The 19,004-nt window shown below is 43.2% G+C and overlaps 1 protein-coding gene across 6 annotated transcripts in view; it reads right to left on the bottom strand.

Annotated features, from left to right (window-relative positions):
- The window catches only part of HECW1 (HECT, C2 and WW domain containing E3 ubiquitin protein ligase 1), a 308,997-nt gene that overhangs the window by 256,711 nt on the left and 33,282 nt on the right, over nucleotides 1-19,004 (bottom strand). For 2 of the 6 annotated variants that reach the window (XM_068935991.1, XM_068935998.1), the window contains exon 1: nucleotides 14,594-14,731. The exons of 1 other annotated variant lie outside the window; for it this stretch is intronic. Coding sequence is in view for 2 of the 5 variants with exons in the window: in XM_068935990.1 (XP_068792091.1) it covers nucleotides 14,594-14,623 (30 nt within the window). In the remaining 3 variants the exon portion in view is untranslated. Of the gene's footprint in view, nucleotides 1-14,593; nucleotides 14,732-19,004 lie in introns of those variants that run through there. 3 more of the 6 variants (XM_068935994.1, XM_068935997.1, XM_068935990.1) reach the window with 2 other exon arrangements.

Below are 19,004 nucleotides of genomic sequence, written 5' to 3'. Positions count from 1 at the left end.
AATAATAAAAGTGTAGATAGGTTCAAAGGAAAGAGCGGACAGATTCATGGAAGAAATCTCTGTTGAAGGGTACTAAGTACATAAAAACACATTCTGTTAAGAACACTCCTGAGCAGAAAACGTTGGGGTAGAAGGTATGAGAATGTTGGAGAAAAGTGATTTTTTATGGAAGAGAAAAATGTTTGCCATATTCCTTATAGGTCCTTCTTTGGCCACAGAAGAGAATACTAGATTGGACTGATCTTTGTTTGACCCACCATGGCCATTCTTATGCTGAGCTAGTCTACCAAACAGTACAAAAACAGAGCAAGAAAGGCTAAGAAAATAATTTTGAAAGAAAAATGCACATAAATTGTGAAGGAGGAGAGAGGAAAGATGAGGAGAGAGCAATCCTTATATCAAGGATAACAAAAAGTTCAAAGGGAAAAAAATAGATAAGCCACTACTCTCCTCTGCCAACCAGCTTTCTTGGTGGCTTCATAACTTTAATGCAATTCCTGCCAAAATGCCAACTCAGTTGCTTTGGTTCCTTGGTAAGTCTAAATCAAAGATTTTTACCCTTAGGTCTTCAGATCTGTTCACAGTTCACACAGGTAACTACTGTCACAGTTCTGCAACTAGTTTAAGTCTGCATAAACTCATGCTTTCACAAAAAGAAATATTTTGCCTTTCTCCCATTCCTTGTTACCACCCTTTGTTGTCTGTTTCCTTGCATTAGGATAAGTGTTCTTAGAACAGTTAAGTGAACCTGATCTGGGTTAAAACTACATGGCATAACTAACAGGTTCAAAAATACTGTCAACCCAGATCAACCTGGGTTGCAATCCAGATTGCAACCCTGATGCAATTCTCCATGTGGCCGCATAAATGCAAGTCTTGACACAAGGAAATAGTAACACACAGGAAAGAGTGGCTGGAAAAGCAGAAGGATACGACTGGAATTGTTTAGCCTGGAGAAGAGAAAGCTCCAGGGGGACCTTATCAATGCATATAAATACCTGATGGGAGGCAGTAAGGACGCCAGACTCCACTCAGTGATATCCAATGAAAGGACATGAGGCAGCGGGCGGAAACTGAAATACAGGGAATTCCATTTAAAGATAAGAAAACACGTTTTTTTAGTGTAGGGGTGGTTGAACACTGGAACAGGTTGCCCGAAGAGATTGCAAAGTTGTCATCCTTTGAAGATACTCAAAATCCAACCGGACACAGTCCTAAGCGATCTGCTTCCGTGGACAGTGCCTTGAAAATTGGGGGTTGAGTGAGAAAATCTCCAGAGGTTCCTTCCCACCTCAACAACTCTGCAATTCCAGGACTGCTGCTTTCAATAGCAAGGCCAGGTTACGCACCCTAAAGATGCTTCCTTCTACAGCCTTAAAACAAGCAGGTTACACAGGTAATTGTGTAGCAGGTACAACATCACATTTCTAAGACAAGGTTCACATCCCTGCTAGGAAAGCATTTAAGGTCTGAAGATTTAGGATTCATAAATTGAAAGACATTAAGCACTCCTGACATAGAATAATAATCATCTCTGAAAAAGATTCTAGTTTTGATCCATGGACAGCAGGACACCTTAACGGAAAAGGTAAAAAGAACTTTTCAAAATATAACTATTTTTCATAAATAATACTTGGTTATCTACACTCATCCTATAAAAGCATTAAGCACAGTGATAGACTTTCTGCTATTCCTCTTCAGTTTTGTCCACAGGTAGACAAGAAGTTTGGCACCTACAGGTTTTGTCCAGATGACAGAGCACTTCAAGACAAGACCAGTCTGCCTGCAGCTACATGACTAAGCAGGGCAGTGGAACAAGTGACAAAACATGGGGCATGTCATCTAATGAAAAGGTTGCACAGCAGGGCCAGAGGAAGAATGGCCGGTATCTGTATATGCAGGTAGTAAGGCAAATGCTAGCATATAAGCACAAGAAATTGGTGAACTAGATAGAAGAAAATATTCTCAGAATTAAAAAAATTAACCTTCTCTTTCTTTGTCTTATGTAGGAGATGACAAAGCTACTACATATCGCAGCACAATGGGCTCTGAACATGGAACTATTCAGTCGCTGAATAAATGCACTGTTGAGCGTTCACACTAAGAAAAGTGCATCTTTCCACATCCACGTTTCAATAGACTAAGCAGCTAAAGGATCAGCTTCCAGCATACCAGAGCAACAGACAAGGCAAAGGATGGAAAAAAGGTCTTTGTGGGAACAAGACCACTCACCACAAAAAGGAGAGAGAAAAAGCTCTTGAAATGGCAAGACTTTATTAAAAGCAATCATTTTTCTGTTCATTGCACCGAAACCTGGTTTGACTGCCATAGGAGAAGTGAAGCCAAAATAGGACATTTCTTTCCTTGATTAAGGCCACTTTTGAACAATCTACTGCAGAGAGTGTGCCTTTGCTTTATCTACGTAAAAGAGTCCAGCTGCGTCAAAGTACAGATCTTTTTGCAACAAAAAATAAGAAGGTCCCATCACAACTGAAAACAAAAGGGTGTGAATAGTAGGACTACGCTTCATTTGCACCAGCTTATATTTGAAGCCCAAACATTGTACAGGCTTGCTACTGAGAGCAGACATATTAGATTCCAGTGGCTATAAAAAAAAAAAGCTGTTTGTGTGGTAGGGGGAAGTAGAGAAAGTGATGAAAGAAAAAAGAAAAATTTGGTTCCCAGCACTGTCAAAAAAAAGAAAGAAAAAAAAAGCCCTGCTATAACAATAGTCTCTAAACTGGAATAACTGAATAAAAAAAAGAGTGGGGACCCCATCCAAGGTGATCTCATTAAGCCAAAAAGCTAACGCAACATCATTTTTTTCTCCTCTTCCTCACAGGCTAACACACTTCTGCTTTTTAATGTGCGAGTGTTATAAAACTGATAGCTGAAAAATCTGTGAGGGCTCTGTCCCACATAAGCATGCAGTAACTCTTTTCACAGTTATTTTAAGACCTCATGGGCCACTTGCATCCCTCGTGCAAGATCAGTGATTTAAATGAACTCAGTGTAGTAGTGCGATCGGCCCCAGGCTTCTATGAAGTAAATATAATAGTATAATATTGTAATGGTGATGTGCACTGGAGACAGTAGACAGCTTTTAAGACACAACTGTATGAAGCAGAGTAGGTCAAGTCTCATTTTCTGCATTGTGGGAAACTGAAACATTTTAAAGTTTTCCTTAAAGCTGAAGCATAACAACAACAATAATCTTGCCACACCTCATTCTCTGATCTCTCCCAACTGGATCTGATCATTAAACAAGGCTGCAGGGCTCCAGGTCCTCTGAATGGCTGTCAGCCGCAATACAAACACATTATCATGAGAAACACTTTGATTCTGTTTAAAACAGCATTTTTTGACAGAAAGCTGTTCCACTGGCAAATTTTCATGCAGCTCCACTACTCAATATACCTCCCCTCCTCCCTCATGTGCGTGTACCAGAACTACTTTAAGAAGCTAATTATGCTTCATGCTTGCAGTTCATTGGACTGCTTCTGCCAGGTTTCCTGCCTTTTCTTTACTGGGAGAGTGAGACTCCAAGAAATAAAAGGAGTCAAAACAGCTAGGGTGATCCAATGTCTGCACATGATGATATATGTATTCCTGAAAACAGATTCAAGAAAAAAAAATATATATTTTTTTTTAAGAGGCTTGGTAGCCTCAGGGTGGCTTGCATAGAGATGAATTCAGCTCTTTACTCAAGAAGCCAGACATCTGAAAACGAACATAATAATTACACCTTCTTTGTAACTGCCACATCAAATAATCTTGATCAACAACTGAAGAAGCGTGCACGATTTCGGGGGGGGGGGGGGAGGGGGGCCCTCTTGTTCTCCGTAAATAACCTGTTGGCACTGCACAGATCCTAGTAACATTTATGTCTCTGGCTGTGTCTTGTGACTCAGCATTCAGTAAAGCTGCTCAGGGCTGCCAAAGACTATTTAGAGCTCCTGAACCACACCTGAAGTTGGACTACAAAGATGAGCCTGGCAGGATCACACTGCAGGAACAAGGAGTGCACGTGGCAAGAAGAGGAACATCACACTCCGTTCAGCCTCTAAGAAAATCTACTCATCAAAGCCAAGCCTCTCTGGCCTAAAATCTCCCTCCAAAACAATTACATAAAAATGTTTTTTTATTAGACAGAAGACCTGTCACCTCCAGGAGACTCAGAATTTATTTGCTGACTTCAGCACAAAAAAAGCTTATTACCCTGTTTCTGACAACCCTGCAAAAGAATTAAGCAAAAAGCTTTGAGCAGGCGCTTGACTCATTAGCATCAACTGTAATATTAAGTATGTTCCTCTGATGGCAAATCCTTGATTTATATGAAGACCATCTGAGACCTGTTTGGCCACAAAGTCTCTCTCCTACCCTGTACCTATCAGAGACTGGGAACAGAGGATAAGGAAGGGCGTTATGAGAAGACTGGTTTTAGCTGAGTGGTGCAGCTGGAAAGCACTTTCAAGTAGTCTCTCACCTACTTCTCATCGCTTTCTTAAACTAACAGATGCAAGTCCGCCAACTTTCTAAGCTGTGATCCAAGGTCCTCTGAGGTTTCAAGACTTGGATACCACATATATTTAGAGCTTTGATAAGCAACAGACTGAATTATATTTGTATCCCATTACACAGGAAGTTGCATCTCAAAGCTTTCATATTCACCATCAGCTACCAGGATTCCTCCCAGAAAATTACTGCCTAAACAAATGAAATGAGAACGTGCAGGTTCCTATTGGACACATCACTGAGGCATGGATAAACATAGAACTCAGAAGACTATTAATACTGAACACAGATATTTTGGGCCAGATCAAAAGAGTGGGACTTAGGCATAGTTTAGGCATTAAGGTAGAAAGTAGCAATCCTCTGAGCCCTGCTTTCAACATTAACAGCACTCAGGCACGTAATGTTCTGCTCTTGTGCATCTCAAACAGCAGTCTTGACATCCCACTTGCTATTCAGCATAATATATATGAACCATTCCTTCAAACAGGCATTGGAACCCAGAAACTCCCCCCTCTACCCATTAAACCAGAGTTATGCTTCCTCTTGCTCTCGCTCAATGAATCTTCAATTCCTCCATGCAGAACATAATGACTTTGACAAGATGGGCGTAAATCATCCCCATTCACATACACACTTAGAAGAGCTTCTAGCCTGTTAGGCAGTTAGGGCAGGTTCCTGGAAAGTCAGAGATCTAGGTTTGATCTTTCTTGGCGCAGGGGAGAAATGACACTGCCCCATCCTGGAGAAGGCACCTCCTCCCTGTCCTACGGCAGCAGGCCCTACTCAGTGCACCGGTTTTGCTGTATCCCCGTCTGAGGGCCTACCTCCCCTCAAGCACCATTAACCAGCTTTGCCCATAATGCAAGCATGACTACACCAAGGGGGCAGAGACCTAGCAGACTGACTTTGCCAGCATTACACTAGAATTAAAAGCACTGGGGAGCGCAGAGTAGGAGCCCTATTACTGCCTGCACATGACCCAGCAGTGTGCAGCCAACTCAAGCTGCCTCTGTTACGCCTCTTTCCGGTGCAGCGCTGCACAAAACATAGCTATAAAACCCCTGGACCTCAGCTGGTAAGCTCACGGAATAGCAGACTTAGCAGTCTGGACCCTCACTTGCTTAAGACCCTCTAACTTTCCAGTTCAGTGTGTAGATGCCTCCTCCCAAGGTCCCACAGGGATGACACATTATTAGTTAGCACTACTGTATTTACATTCTTTTTGGTCCAGGTAGCTAAAGGAGAACTTCATTCTCCTGTGAGTTATTAGAAGGCCATCACGTAGATTGATCTCCTGTCTGTCCATCTTTTAGAGCTATTACAAGGATGTCACGAGTCAGCCAAACAGATTAATCATGATGAACCTTTCTTGAGCTACTAGATACAGTGCTAATTAGTACACTCCTCTTCAAATACCCTATTCAGCTTGTCTTTCCCTTGCTGAACTAGCCAGAGAGCCAATCTCATACAAATCCTGAGCCTGCTACCACCACTTACATAAAACCTTTCCCAAGGTGAGTTGTCTTACTGAAGTCAGTGGGACTCCCTAAGCAAGTAACACTACATGTGCACACAAAGAGCCTGCAAAATCAGGTTGAGAAAAATAGGTCAAAATAGGCATATATTTAACTTGGAGTCCAAACTGCAGAATATTTCACCAACGTGTAATCCATACACATCTACAAAACCCACGTTCTAAAACCGCTAAAAAGACATTCTGGTATGAACTAAGGGATCAAATTATTTTTAAACAGAGACTCTACCAGATACATATGCATTCCCATTCCAAATAGAGGTTAGACATCCAACCTCCCCTCAAAACCCCAAATCTCTTTCCCTTGCCTCTGATCGAGCAACCTCCTTCTGTAACCTCTTCTGGAAAATCACTTCTTTACCCATTTCCAACTGGAATTTTATAAAGGTTTTTGTTTTGTTATGTTTTTTTAAACATGGTGAATGTGGAAGGTTGAGACACTCATGTAGAAAGCCTCGTCACGACAGTCAACCCAATTCCAACCCTAAAAAGGTCACATTTGCAGGCTGGTTAAGTGTCAGAGGCACAGTGTCAAGCTCTGGCAGACGTACAAGCAAAGGACGGACGGACACGGGAACAATTTGCCCCTTTCTAGAAGTTCTGCACAGACTCTCATTGGCTTATGATGATCTTCCAAGCTGCCCAAGACAATACGGCTGATGCAAAGAGGATTTTACCATGTAGCTTCAACAAGTAAATCTAGCAGTTGCTCCTTAAATCAGATTGCCAAAAGGCCTTGTCTGCTTCCATCCTCCTCTAGGATCCACCTCTAGCCAAACCTTGGCAGCACAAGAGGCAAGTTGAAGCCACAGAAGCAGTCAGCACCATGCCTCCACTAGGATTTTGCAGCATTTCCTGCACCTTGATTGCTTATTTTGCTCCCCAGTTCCAACCTTTTCCATTCCCTCCACAGCAACATTAAAGTCTTTCTAACACCATAGATTTTTAGCCCAATCTAGATGCTTTAAGATAGGCACATTCCCTCTCTGCACCTGCTTCTGCTTTTACAGAATTAAGCACAAAAGACACACAGAGGTACTTTAGCATTTGGACATTTATGCTGAGGTAACAGATACTTTTAATTTATTATGAATGTCCTAGTAAAATTGTTCAAATACAGAAACTAAGGTTTTTGCCATCATCATGCTATTAGGTACAGTGTATTAGTCTGAGTTATTAATCTATGTTGTCATGATCTGAGACAAAATTGCATGGCCAAGAAATGGCTACACCTGTAACAAGGTGCGTTGGAGATAGCAACAGTACTTTAATTACCAAATTCACGGGTCGGGGGAGATATCAAACTTATTAAAGAAAATGCAAACTGATGTGCAGAGAGGGTCAATCTTTGAACATTCTCAAAGATGGCACTTAGAGTGACCAAACACAATTTTGAGGAGCAGGAGGGAATACGTTCAAAATCAAATTTCAGAAGCAGATAGTTGTTTATACCACTACATGGTTTCTTGGACCAAAATAAGAAAATATTGCCTTTAACGAGGTGAGAAATCTCATCTTTAGTGGGAGCTTTATTCATGTAATAATTGGCTAATTTACTTCTACACAAAGCAAAATCCATAAGGAATGTTAAGCGGTGGAAACCAGAAAGAAAACAAATCACATGGCCTAACTCTTATATACTACCCCTTGCTATGGGTCTTGGAAAGGAGTTCTGCCACAGGACCAGCTCTTATATGTTAGAATCCTTTTCCAGCCTAACAAGAAAAGAGGAAGGAAGGAAAGAGGCAGTTCAGCTCATTATCCTTTAATATTTGGGGTGGGTACCAACTTCTACATAGTTCTTTCTGCTTTAGACTGCTGCTAGAGCAGTTAGAAGTGTCAGTGCATGACAATGGCACAGTGAAGCAGTAAGCTATATTTCAGCTCTGTAAATAAAAGTCACAGAAGGTCAGATGCTACTGCCTTTCATTAAGCAAAGTTCCCAATAACTTTAGTAGGAGTATTGTTCATTTTTAGACCAAAGGGTTTGGCTCAAAAACATTTTGTCTCAGCTTTAGGTCTCTACAACTCAGGATATGCAGGGAACCATGGTATCGACCTAACATTGACTACTACTTGTGAGAACACAGTGCAGTCAAATTACACAACTTCAGCTCACGAAAGGATCTCATTCCTAATGTCCACGTAGCTTCCACAGGCCTATAACCAAGGCAGCAGACAACTTAATGGCTAACGGGCCTTTCATGCATCTTGAACAGTACCAACTTGGAAACGTGCATTCTGCCTCCAAGACTAAATATTTTGTCCGCTTTTCCCCCCTTCCACCTTAACCGTGCAACAACTAAAACTTGCTATTTCAAACAAGATGCTACTTCCCAGAGTATATTTTTGCTTTATCATCATCTTCAGACAACCACACAGCTGCACACAAAAAGTAAATATTTCTACTCTAAAAATCCTAAGGCCTCTCCCATAGCTTTTTTTTTTTTTAAACACATCATTAAAGGCACTTGACAAAACATCCAACATTTGATGGATGTTCTGCATTAGAATACAAATAAAAGAAGTTTAATATTTTCTTGAGGCTGAAGGCACAAAACAGCATCTGCTATTTTCCCAAAAGGAGCACTATAAATCTTGACATTGTCCAGATTTGGACGGAAAGCACCCAGCTGCCTCAGGATCAGTTTGGCCCCATAGGATATTCTCATATATTCTACTATTCTGTCAAGCGCTTCTAAGAGCAACTGCTGATGCCAAGGCAGGTAGCCCCCAAGCACGTTCATTGCATCCAACTGGAAGGAAAATCTCAGTTCAGAAGGTTAAGGAGGTGCCTTACAACAGGTATCCAGCTCACAGGTAAAGCTAGACTACACCCACCTTCATTGCCTCTTACCTTGCTTAGCAAAGTCATCCATACAACGTATGCTCTGCCAGAGAGACAGAGGTTTTGGCAGGGATACTTTTTTGTTTCAAGAAGAAACAGAATAATTCCTTTAGGCATAGCAATACCTTTAGGATCTGCGGAACAGATCCTTGACCTGTGTACTGCATACAGCCAAGCACTCAGAGGAATTTTATTACTATATTGGAAAGAAGAACTTGTTCAATGGTCTCTTCAAGTAGTCTCCATTTCCTGCTTTCCTCTTTTCCTTATGAAAAGTAAACAGAACATGCTGTACCATCTCCTCTGCTTACACACATTTGCACAGAGTATCGATCAGTCTTCCTCTTCGCAAAAAGTATGCTGTGGGTAGCACACCATCAGCTCTTCCCAAGCTTGCAGGATACAATCCTGAATTTCACATGGAGATGTCTGAAAGTACTTTGGCAGCACCAAAACTGCATGCTTCTCCTTTCTCCAAAACAATAGGTCTGTTGAACCACAGATTTTGGGACCTGAGAAACTTGATTCAGTAATTGAAGGTGCATATGGTACACATTTTCCTACAGTATGGAAAAATTAATTATGTCACGTGACAGATTTCAGTTCTGGTGTTCAAGAGCTCATTAACAAAACTACTTTAAAGGGTGCTAATAGAAACAAATGCCTTTAACATCACAGACTTCCCAGATGACTCCTGCTACAGAAACGGATGACAAATCACTGTCAGTCATCTTTAAATTCCATATTGACTACACTGAAGCAATTATGCGTTTATTTTTAGAGGAAGTTCCATTTTAAATACAAATGATTCAGTCCAAGAGACATTCTACACTGCATCACTATTTCATGGGTTAACAACTCAAATTTAAACGGCTTTTAATTCTGGGACAAACGTTTTTTGCCCCTTTTTTGTCTCTAGACGTTGGATTGGAATTTTAATTCAGGCTTCAAACCAAACAAATGTTGGTGTTCTACCAGCATCTGCAGAGAAATATAAAAATATCTAGAAAGTGCGAAAAGGAGCCTGTTTTGCTAAATCCATAAAATGAAATCTTGGCTAATGTCTCAGTAATAGCCTTCATGACTGCTGTGCACACGTTCTCTCCCACAGACCTTCTGCTCTGCAGCAAGGGAATGCTGCCTGCGTTGCGTCCTCAAAGAACTTTGCAATATAATACAGCGCAGCGATTCCCCAGGGATCACGGCACTGATCACTTACTTCAATATTTCAGACAACAGCAACAGGCTTTTTCCATTTTTTTAAGCATGTAAAGGAACAGCTCATCATATCGTCACCTTAAGCCATCTCAAGATTTATCTGCATTGTAGGCAATATTCAGGAAAAAAAAAAAAGCTCATAACCCACAGAAAGCAAGATGAAGAACAGGAAGTTAGAGAAGGAGAATCCCGAGGAGCTGGGCGGGCTTTCTATTGCTGCTGCCGCTGGACAAATAGAAGCTACAGCAGGGGAACCACACTTAGGGATCGGCTGCTGCCCCATTCAGTGCACCTCCTTCCTCTTTCCAAAGGGAAAAGGCTGCAGGGCTACAGTCGATCTCTTACCCTGGCAGCCTGCTGCCCATGACAATAGCCTGTTTTGCCTATAACTTGGACCAGTCTTACTGGTCCATATTATGATGGACCCACAAATATCTGAGATGAGAAGAGGACAACCCCTTTCCAAAGGATCACCCAAGCACCTCATGAGAAATGGCACTGCCTGGAAGACTTTAAACTTCCCAGTTCAAAGTTGAAGATGCAATATCCTAGCTGTGGAATAGTTGATCAAAAAATTAAGAATGACTCATAAGCCCATTACACAGCTACCTAGCCACTATTCATTAAACAACAAAAATGACCCTAGACTCCATATGTCAAAGAACCTGGCTATTTCTTCTTAATTAATTTTAAACATCTTGCTGGCCTCAAAAGTGCAGCTGATATCTCAGCCTGCTCCTTGCTAGTGGCTGTACTTTACTTTTTCTGTGATGTATATCCCTCACCCTCCTGAAGATACAGAGAAAAACCAAAATATTCTGTATTCAGTTTTAGGACAAATGCAGATGATAGGAAGTATATAACTTCTTTTTTAAGACTTTAATAGAATAAATATTTATCAAATCTAAAGCCAACAGAAATGTATTTCTAAAGAATAATAAAAAACCTTCAGTGTTTGCCACTCAGACATTGCAGAATTGTAACAGTACATGAAAATCTTACAAGAGAAACAGGCAAAAGAAGTCTTAAACAGACATGAAACTGACTCATCTCTTTATTACCAAAACCAAAGAAGACACACAGGAAGAGTAAACAAAACAGACATCCTGAAGAAAAGGGGGTGTCTCAATTTAGTTTAATGCTAATAGGCAGATACACAAGATGGTATGAGCAGAACCATCCTCTAGCTACTCCTGCAGACTGATCCAAGAGAAACAGTTGACACCCAGAAAGGCTACAGCAACATTTCCAGCAATGAGATTGCCACCAGAAGCCCCAGAGCAGGCAAGCCACTGACGACTCCCTGTGCATTGATGGCTCCTAGTGACATACGCTGGGAAGCAGGCACAGCAGCAGACAAGATCTACTCATGGAAGCCATATGTATGTTTGCACACCTAACAAAACCGTTGTTTTGGGTGGTATTCACAAAGGCTTATTTTGGCCTAAGCATTCATAGGCTTTCTCTAGAGAAGGAGAGGAAGAGCAAGCCAGAGCACTTACATTAGCCTTAAGCTCTCTCTCCTGTCTACAGAAGTCAATAAAAACAACAGGCTGAAGTCTGCAGGCTGAAGTCAGTCTTTGTGAATACCCCTAGAAGTCCCTTTTAGAGAAACTATACAAGTAGGTAAGGCTTAAGATCAGAGAGATGCTTAATAAGGAAGAAAGGGAAGTCACTGCATAAGACAAGTTTACGTATTCTGGCAACGTCTGTCATTACAAACTAAGACACTTTAGAGTAATTACTTTCTGGTTACTAAAAGCCCTGCTGTTTGAACTTTACAACATACCTAACTGGCAGGGGGATGGGGAAGTTGTTTGTCTTGTTTTTGTTTTTGTTTTTTAAAGCAACATTTATCCAAGTCGAAACTGCAGGGGCAACCTTAATACCCGCATCAACAAAGTGAGATTTCCAACAATTTCAAAAAACAGGTAACATGACTTCTTTGTTGAGAGCTCCCAGCCTGATATCACTCTCCCAATTTGAATTTTTTTCCCCTCTATATCATATACTTACACATCTTTTGCAGCGTTTAAAGAAGTAGTGGACAAGTCAAATTGTACTTGCTCTATTTATGCAAGTAACTACATTGTTGGTATGAAGACCGTTCAAAAGAACGAGACGAAAAGGATTTAGCGCTACCTTGAATGAATGCTACTTAATGTCAGAGGCAGAATCTGCAGAACTCCATGAAACTTTAGAGGGCTCATCTTGTGTTTGCAAAGAATGCTTGATGGAGTGCCACATACATGAAGTATAAATCATGGCAAGATACACTTTTTGGTTTGACAGCAACTCCTAGGAGTTATTTACAGCAGTACAAGAAATAGCAAGCTGTTTATTAGATTGCACCGAAAGTACAGAGCATATAAATTTTATACCAATTATTTGGGATAACCTGAATGTAACTGTATGGTTTGCCTTCAAATAAGTCACTGCCACATTCAGGTATTTATACTTCCTGATAAAGTCACTGAATGCATTAGTTCATGCTCTAGTTTCAAACAAGCAGACTTATGAGAAAAAGCTGACTGATGCTAGCAAGGTTAGGAGTCCAAAGCTCAGGTCACATTATGTCAGCAATACGTTAGCGCATATATCACACAGGCCATATATGACATACCATCCGGATTCACATGCCACTCCTCACAAATACCGGCTATCTGACTATTTCTTGTTCAGAGTTAACTTCCCACTCACTCTCTTTATATGTAGAAGTAAATAGAACCAATATTCCCTCTGTAAGGACAGAGGCTCTTTCTTCTGATATCAGACTGAGGCTTCATCAAAAGGATGAGCACTGTGTATTAACTAAGTGCATGCTTTTACTTCTGGTGCCAGCATGAAAAATAGTGCTGCACCTGTGTTGTCCAAATGAGTATGTATTTCAAAGATGGTCAGAAGAGAAGTAGAAACAGCAACAGGATACATACTGTACTCCGTTTCTTCACAAAACACACATACGACACAGAGAAACGATAATCCCTTCTTAGTGGAAAATCCAAAATTTCAAAATGAATCCCCAAGCTAAAATGAATTACTGTAATAACTGCAATCCTAGTATGAGCACTAATCAGAAAGGCACAGCTGACCACCTGCTATGTGACATCTTTGGCACAGCAGCATCATGCCCCTAATTGCTGCTCTGTTCAGAAAGGGTGAGAAGCCCCACAAAACGAGATGGTAGGTTGTTAAATGCATGGACAAGAGCATAGTCTGAGTGACTGTTGTACAGCCTCCCTATGCACTTCTGCTGAGTGCAGCATTTAAAAAAAAAAAAAAAAGGAAAAGAAAAAAAAAAGAAGGGGGCACTACTGCAGCTCCAAACAGCAGGATACAAAAATCTAAACCCAGGCCAAGTAATTTCTTCTGCAACTATAAAGAAACACATAGGAGACGATGCAAGAGACAACAAAATGAATCGTATGTGCCCATGCCTGTTCAAACCCATTAGCTATGCAGGCTGTGAAATGAGAAAAGCAGTATTTGACAATGCTACAGGCTAGGGCAGTGTTTTTAATACACTTATAACAAGCTATTTTATTTAATTGGCAATGAAAAAATACAGTTACATAATAACACAAGGTAATAACCAAAACATGAAATCATAACATTAGCTTACAGCAATAAAGGGGGAAAAAAAGATAGCTTGTGTTTTAAATTTTGCTGCATTGTCAAGGAGCCAAGAACCAAATTCGGAGGTTTCTTCATTTAAAGGAACGAGATATAGTCACCAAAAATTCAGCGCGGGACTCTTCATCAGGGCCTGCATACATTCACGTTCCCAAATGATGTCAATTCCTGCTGGCACGCAGCTCATAATAATCCCACACTATTTGCTCGCTAGTAAAAAAATTCAGATGACAGGCCAACGGCTAAGCACACAACCAAACGTAGCCCATATGCTCCACGGCGAACAAAACCCACACCACCTTCCCCCCCCCAAACACACACACACACACACACACACACACACACACACACACACAAAGTATCCAGCGTACACATATGGGTTTCCCATTCCCTCATACATCAGCCAGCTCCAAAACACAAAGACACGCACGCACAGATGCTCTGAAACAAACGACAGCGCGCACACGCACACACACCTGCCACCGCACCTGCGGCCGTGGGGCAGGGGCCGCCCGCCGCCCCTCACCTCCGCCCGCTCCGGCCGGCGGAGGCGCCCGCTGCGCCTCTTCCCCCCCCCCCCCCCAAAAAAAAAAAAAACCCGGCCAGGCCCGCGTCCCCGCCGCTGCCAAACCCCACACCCGCCTCGGGACGTCCCCCCCCCCCCAAAACCGTCTCGGGGGAGGCCGCCGCCGCCCCACAGCGCGGCCCCCCCCGGGATCGGGGACCAGCCACCTCCCCATCCCGCTTCTGCCGGGAAGCGGCAACAGGGGCTCGGCGCGGCCGCCGCCGCCTCCCCGGGGGCGGCCGGGGCTGCGGAGCCGGGCCCGGCGCCGCCAGGCTCTTACCTGGACAATACCGGCCTGGGCACAGCTCATGCTCCGGCGGCGGCGGCGGCGGGGGCAGGTTTTACATCCCACACGTGCGGCTCCCGGCTCGGCGCCTGTCAGCCCGCCGCGGCCGGAGGGCTCCGGCGCCCCCGCCCCGCCCCGCCCCCTGCGGGGCCGTTAGGGCCGTTGGGGGCGGCCGCCGCGCGCGCCCGTGTCACCCGCGGGGACGGCGGCGCGCGCCTGTCACTCCCCGCCGGGGCGCACCATAACCCGGCACCGGCTCCTCCGCCCGCAGCGCCGCCGCCGCTGCGCCCTCCTCCTCCTCCTCCTCCGCCCGCGCCAGCCTCCTCCCACCCCGCCTGTCGCCGGGTACCGGCCGCATGGAGCCAACCACGCGCCGCTCGGCCCCGCCCGCACACGGCGGGCCCGGCCCGGCCCCGGGGACCCCGGCCCGGCCCCAAGCGGGCTCGGCCGCCCCACAGCCCGCCCCTGAGGGCAGCCAAGCGGAGTCCCCTTGCTGGCGCCGCCGGCACAGCTCGCCTCCTCCCGCCCTGCCCCCGGCGCGGCAGGACACGACCTGGCACCCCCCCCCCCACAACGGCCTCGGGCTGGGCCTCAGCCGTCCTCGGGGGGCACCCCCACCGCTGAGGGGGCATCACGCTAGCGCACAGGGGCACGGACCCCCCTTTCCCTTCTGGTGCCCTCCCTCCACTCTGTGAGCCTCCCAATGCACCTGAGTCGGGGGGGGGGGGGGGTGACCACCATTTGTTCCTTCTCCCCCCACGCACAAAGAGACCTAGCTGAAGCGATGACTTGGGAAGGCACCGCTGCGTTAACAGCTGTACCCCTCTCTCCAGAAACACCACACACCGTTCAACGTCCTTGCTATCTCACCGGGTGTCTCTAGGCTCTCTCCTCCCAGAAGGGGTTTTTATGAATTGCGTTCCCCACACTCTTTGACAAAAGAAACTTGCTTTTTTCCAGCAGTGGAAGTCCAGGCAGTTGGTTGCGTTCCCAAAATGCAGTTAATTATCTGTGCAAAGGTGCTGTATTTCTCCCATGGGTCCTGCATTTGCACTAGTATCAATTCCTGGGTGAATCTACTACCGAAAACAGACCAGGAGTGCTGCTGGGGGCTGCGGTGAGCCTCAGCTTCCACAGGCAAGGTATTGTCTAGGTACCTATCTGTCACAGGGGGCTGAATACCAGAAAAGTGAACAGAACCACCCTCTCAAGTTCTGCTTAATGCCTCACCTAAGTAACTTTCTTAGCTTATTTATATCTATTTTTAGACAAAAAAAATAAGATTTATTCACACCCTCTAGTGGATTCCCCCCCCCCCACATTAGTAAATATGTCCATTTTTCAAAGGTCTTCTAGATCTTAAGTTGTATCCTGAAGCAAAATCAAGTTTCCAGTAACATATAACCAAGTTGAGGCTAAGTTTCTGTACCATATCTGTATGAAACCATATCTGTATCTACCTGTAGAAATTTCTTCGTAACTAAAGCCTTTACTATGCTTGGTATCAGCCCAAGAATTTCCCCCTCCCCTCTAATCTTCAAATCAGTCAATACACTGAGATAAAATTTTCCCACAGAAACAGTGGCCTCTAATTTCCACTTGATCATCTCTTCCCTCTTAACAAGAGGTGAAACAGGAGAAATAGTATTAGAATATGGTATCAGCAGAATCCACAGAAAAGTCAAATTGAATTTGAGAAGGAGAATGGTTTGGTGTTGTATTACATTAGTGAGAGAGGTAAGATATCTTAGGTCAGAATTAGCACCATATGAGACAAGTAGGCTAGTTGACTATGTTTAGTCAGAGCGAGAAGAAAGGCACCCGTTACTAAGCTGCATCAGCTCTTCCACAGGAAGAAGGCAGACCAGAGATGTGTTAGACTACACAGGCCATATTCAAGCAGATTAACGTTTATTTCAGTACACATCTGCAGGCAAATACATTCTCTTCTGCAGGAGTTTGAGTAAGTTGGTGTTTGGGCCAGGACAGTGTCTGTCCTCACCCAGTGAGGCCATCCACTGAACGTTGCTTGCAATAGATAATGCTAATACTTACAGGATGCCTCAGTCCAGATACTTGTCTCTATGTGTTAAAAAGATGTATAGCAATGCTCAAGACTACACAAACTGCTCATGGCAAGTAGGCATGTGCTTAAATCCTTGCACATTCAGCATCTAAATAGGAAAGATTAAGACAAGCAAGTCACATAGCAAGTGGCTAGAAAAGACCTGAGAACAGACCCAAGCCCCCTCACTCCTGATTTAGTGCCACCTCTGAGCTTCTCTCTAACTCCTTCCACTTAATGCAAGTTACTGGTGTAATTCCACATCAGGCGTTATTCTCAGAAGTGCTCAGACATAACATTCCTCAGTTTAAGGTGGAAAAATATTTTATCAAAAGCATCAGGTTCATTAAAATGGGAAAGAGGAAAAAAATGTATGTGCTTTAGAAAAGGAAGGTCTGAAACCAGCAAGCATAATTCTGATTTGTAGAGGCAGCTTAATACTAGTTGTGTGCAAGGAGGAACCAAAAACCCTACATCAGCATAACCCTTCAGGACCATGAGACTTCAAGAAGCACAAGGCTTTGTCATGCTGTCCCTTAAAAAGGGGACAAAAAAAGAGAGGAACCTCTTTTAAGGAGGACTGGGCACATGCTTTCCTCATCACTAGCAACCACCTCTGCTTTCCTTTCAGACCAAAAATGACATTCGGAATCTCCTACAGAGCAAGCAATTTGTAAACTGCATGTCCATATCTGAGTAAAATGTGGGAGACAAATTAAGATGAAGAGGCAAACTGCATATTCCGTAACTACCTCCTGTAGACGTACATTCAAATTATGAACAGAATAGAAATATGGTTCTGTGGCAAATGATTCAGAAAATGAACTGGACTTTAAAGATGACTTTTTCTCCCCTGTTCCTCAAAAGAAGAAATGACATATTGAAATAGTCATCTGTCTTGTGACTGCATTTTATTGGAAAGGAGAGGAAGAGCTGTATAATATATGAGGAACTTTAAAACTGCACTGAGCACCTATCTGAACTGTTAAAGTTCATCTATATTATAAGCAAACCTTTGAATTGTATACGTCTACTTATTACACACCCAACTTTCACAGTCCCCAGCCTCCCACAGACTAAGTGAAAAAGCAGGTTTTGCTGTCCCGCAGGCCTATTGACAACTTCAGCGATAATCTAAGGGTTACACGTGCCCTAGGGTGGGTCTACAGACACCATAATTTGAAGATGATTTGGGCAGCCAGTGTGACTGACATGGGTGTCTATTTTGCAGGGAAGTAGGTTTTAGCAGCCAGAGAGTAGTCCTGCAAAAAAAAAAAAAAAAACCACACACCATGCACAACAGGAAAAGGGGGCAAGAAAGAAATTCAGCTTGGAGAAGAAAAAAGTTGAAACAGTTGTATCTTTCCCTACCAAGTATTTGAGGCATCTAGATGTATCCTCCTCGTTTTTCTGCATTTGCAAAATCTATCATTCTGCTGCTTCATTCATCCCTAGTAATTATCTGAGGAAGTTATTAGCATAGCATAGTACGTTGAACAGACAGTTTGCAGTTATTTTTTACTACTTTGATCAAAGCATTTTTAAAACAGGAAATTTTAGTTATTCCCAACAAAATTCAGGTACTCCTACATCTGGAAAAAGCCAAAAAGACACCAATGCTCTGCTCCACAGATTCTTGGCTTAAGCTCATCTGGGTTATGATAGAAGGGAAGATTAAGGCACTTAAAAGGGTTCACTCTTTCTTCTTGCATTTATAGGAGACCAAGTGCAAAACCAAAGTAAATTTCTCCAAAGAGATGGCTTCTCCAAAATAAGTGATCAGCCTCTGATCCTTTACTCAGCATGCTTCTGCCTTAAAGTTGTACAAGAAAATGTGAACATCAAGCTATCTACGCTTTGCATTGCTTTTTAATCTGTCAAATATAGGAGTTTAGCCTTCCACTGGTTCTCCATGACCATCATATACATGAAGACTGTGTATAAATGGATAAATGGAAATTCACCAGTTTGGCAGCATTGGCAGAAAACACTGGATTGTGAGGACCATTTAACAGTTCAGATTTACTTTGGCATGTCCTAAGTTTCTGCGCTGGATTCATCTCTGGCTAAGCCAGATGTCATGTATATAAGCAGTTCTTTGTTGCCACATAATTAGTATTCTTTGAATTTTACCAATTAAAGACGATGTTTGTCCAACAAGGAGAATGCCAGTTAGAGATGTAGCACAATATTTCCAGATATTGGACTCATTTATGTCCGAGTCGTTCTCATACCTTGCTCAAGTGATCTCTCATCATATGATTCCCTTTGTTGGGACTCAGAACTCCATTACTGACTTTGACACATACAGACTATCTGTAAAAAAAGGTTCTTGGCTGA

This window comes from Struthio camelus, chromosome 2, assembly GCF_040807025.1.
Source record: "Struthio camelus isolate bStrCam1 chromosome 2, bStrCam1.hap1, whole genome shotgun sequence".
NCBI classification, from domain to species: Eukaryota; Metazoa; Chordata; class Aves; order Struthioniformes; family Struthionidae; genus Struthio; species Struthio camelus.
Note: the sequence above shows the minus strand (reverse complement) of the source record. Positions and strands in the feature narration are given on the sequence as shown.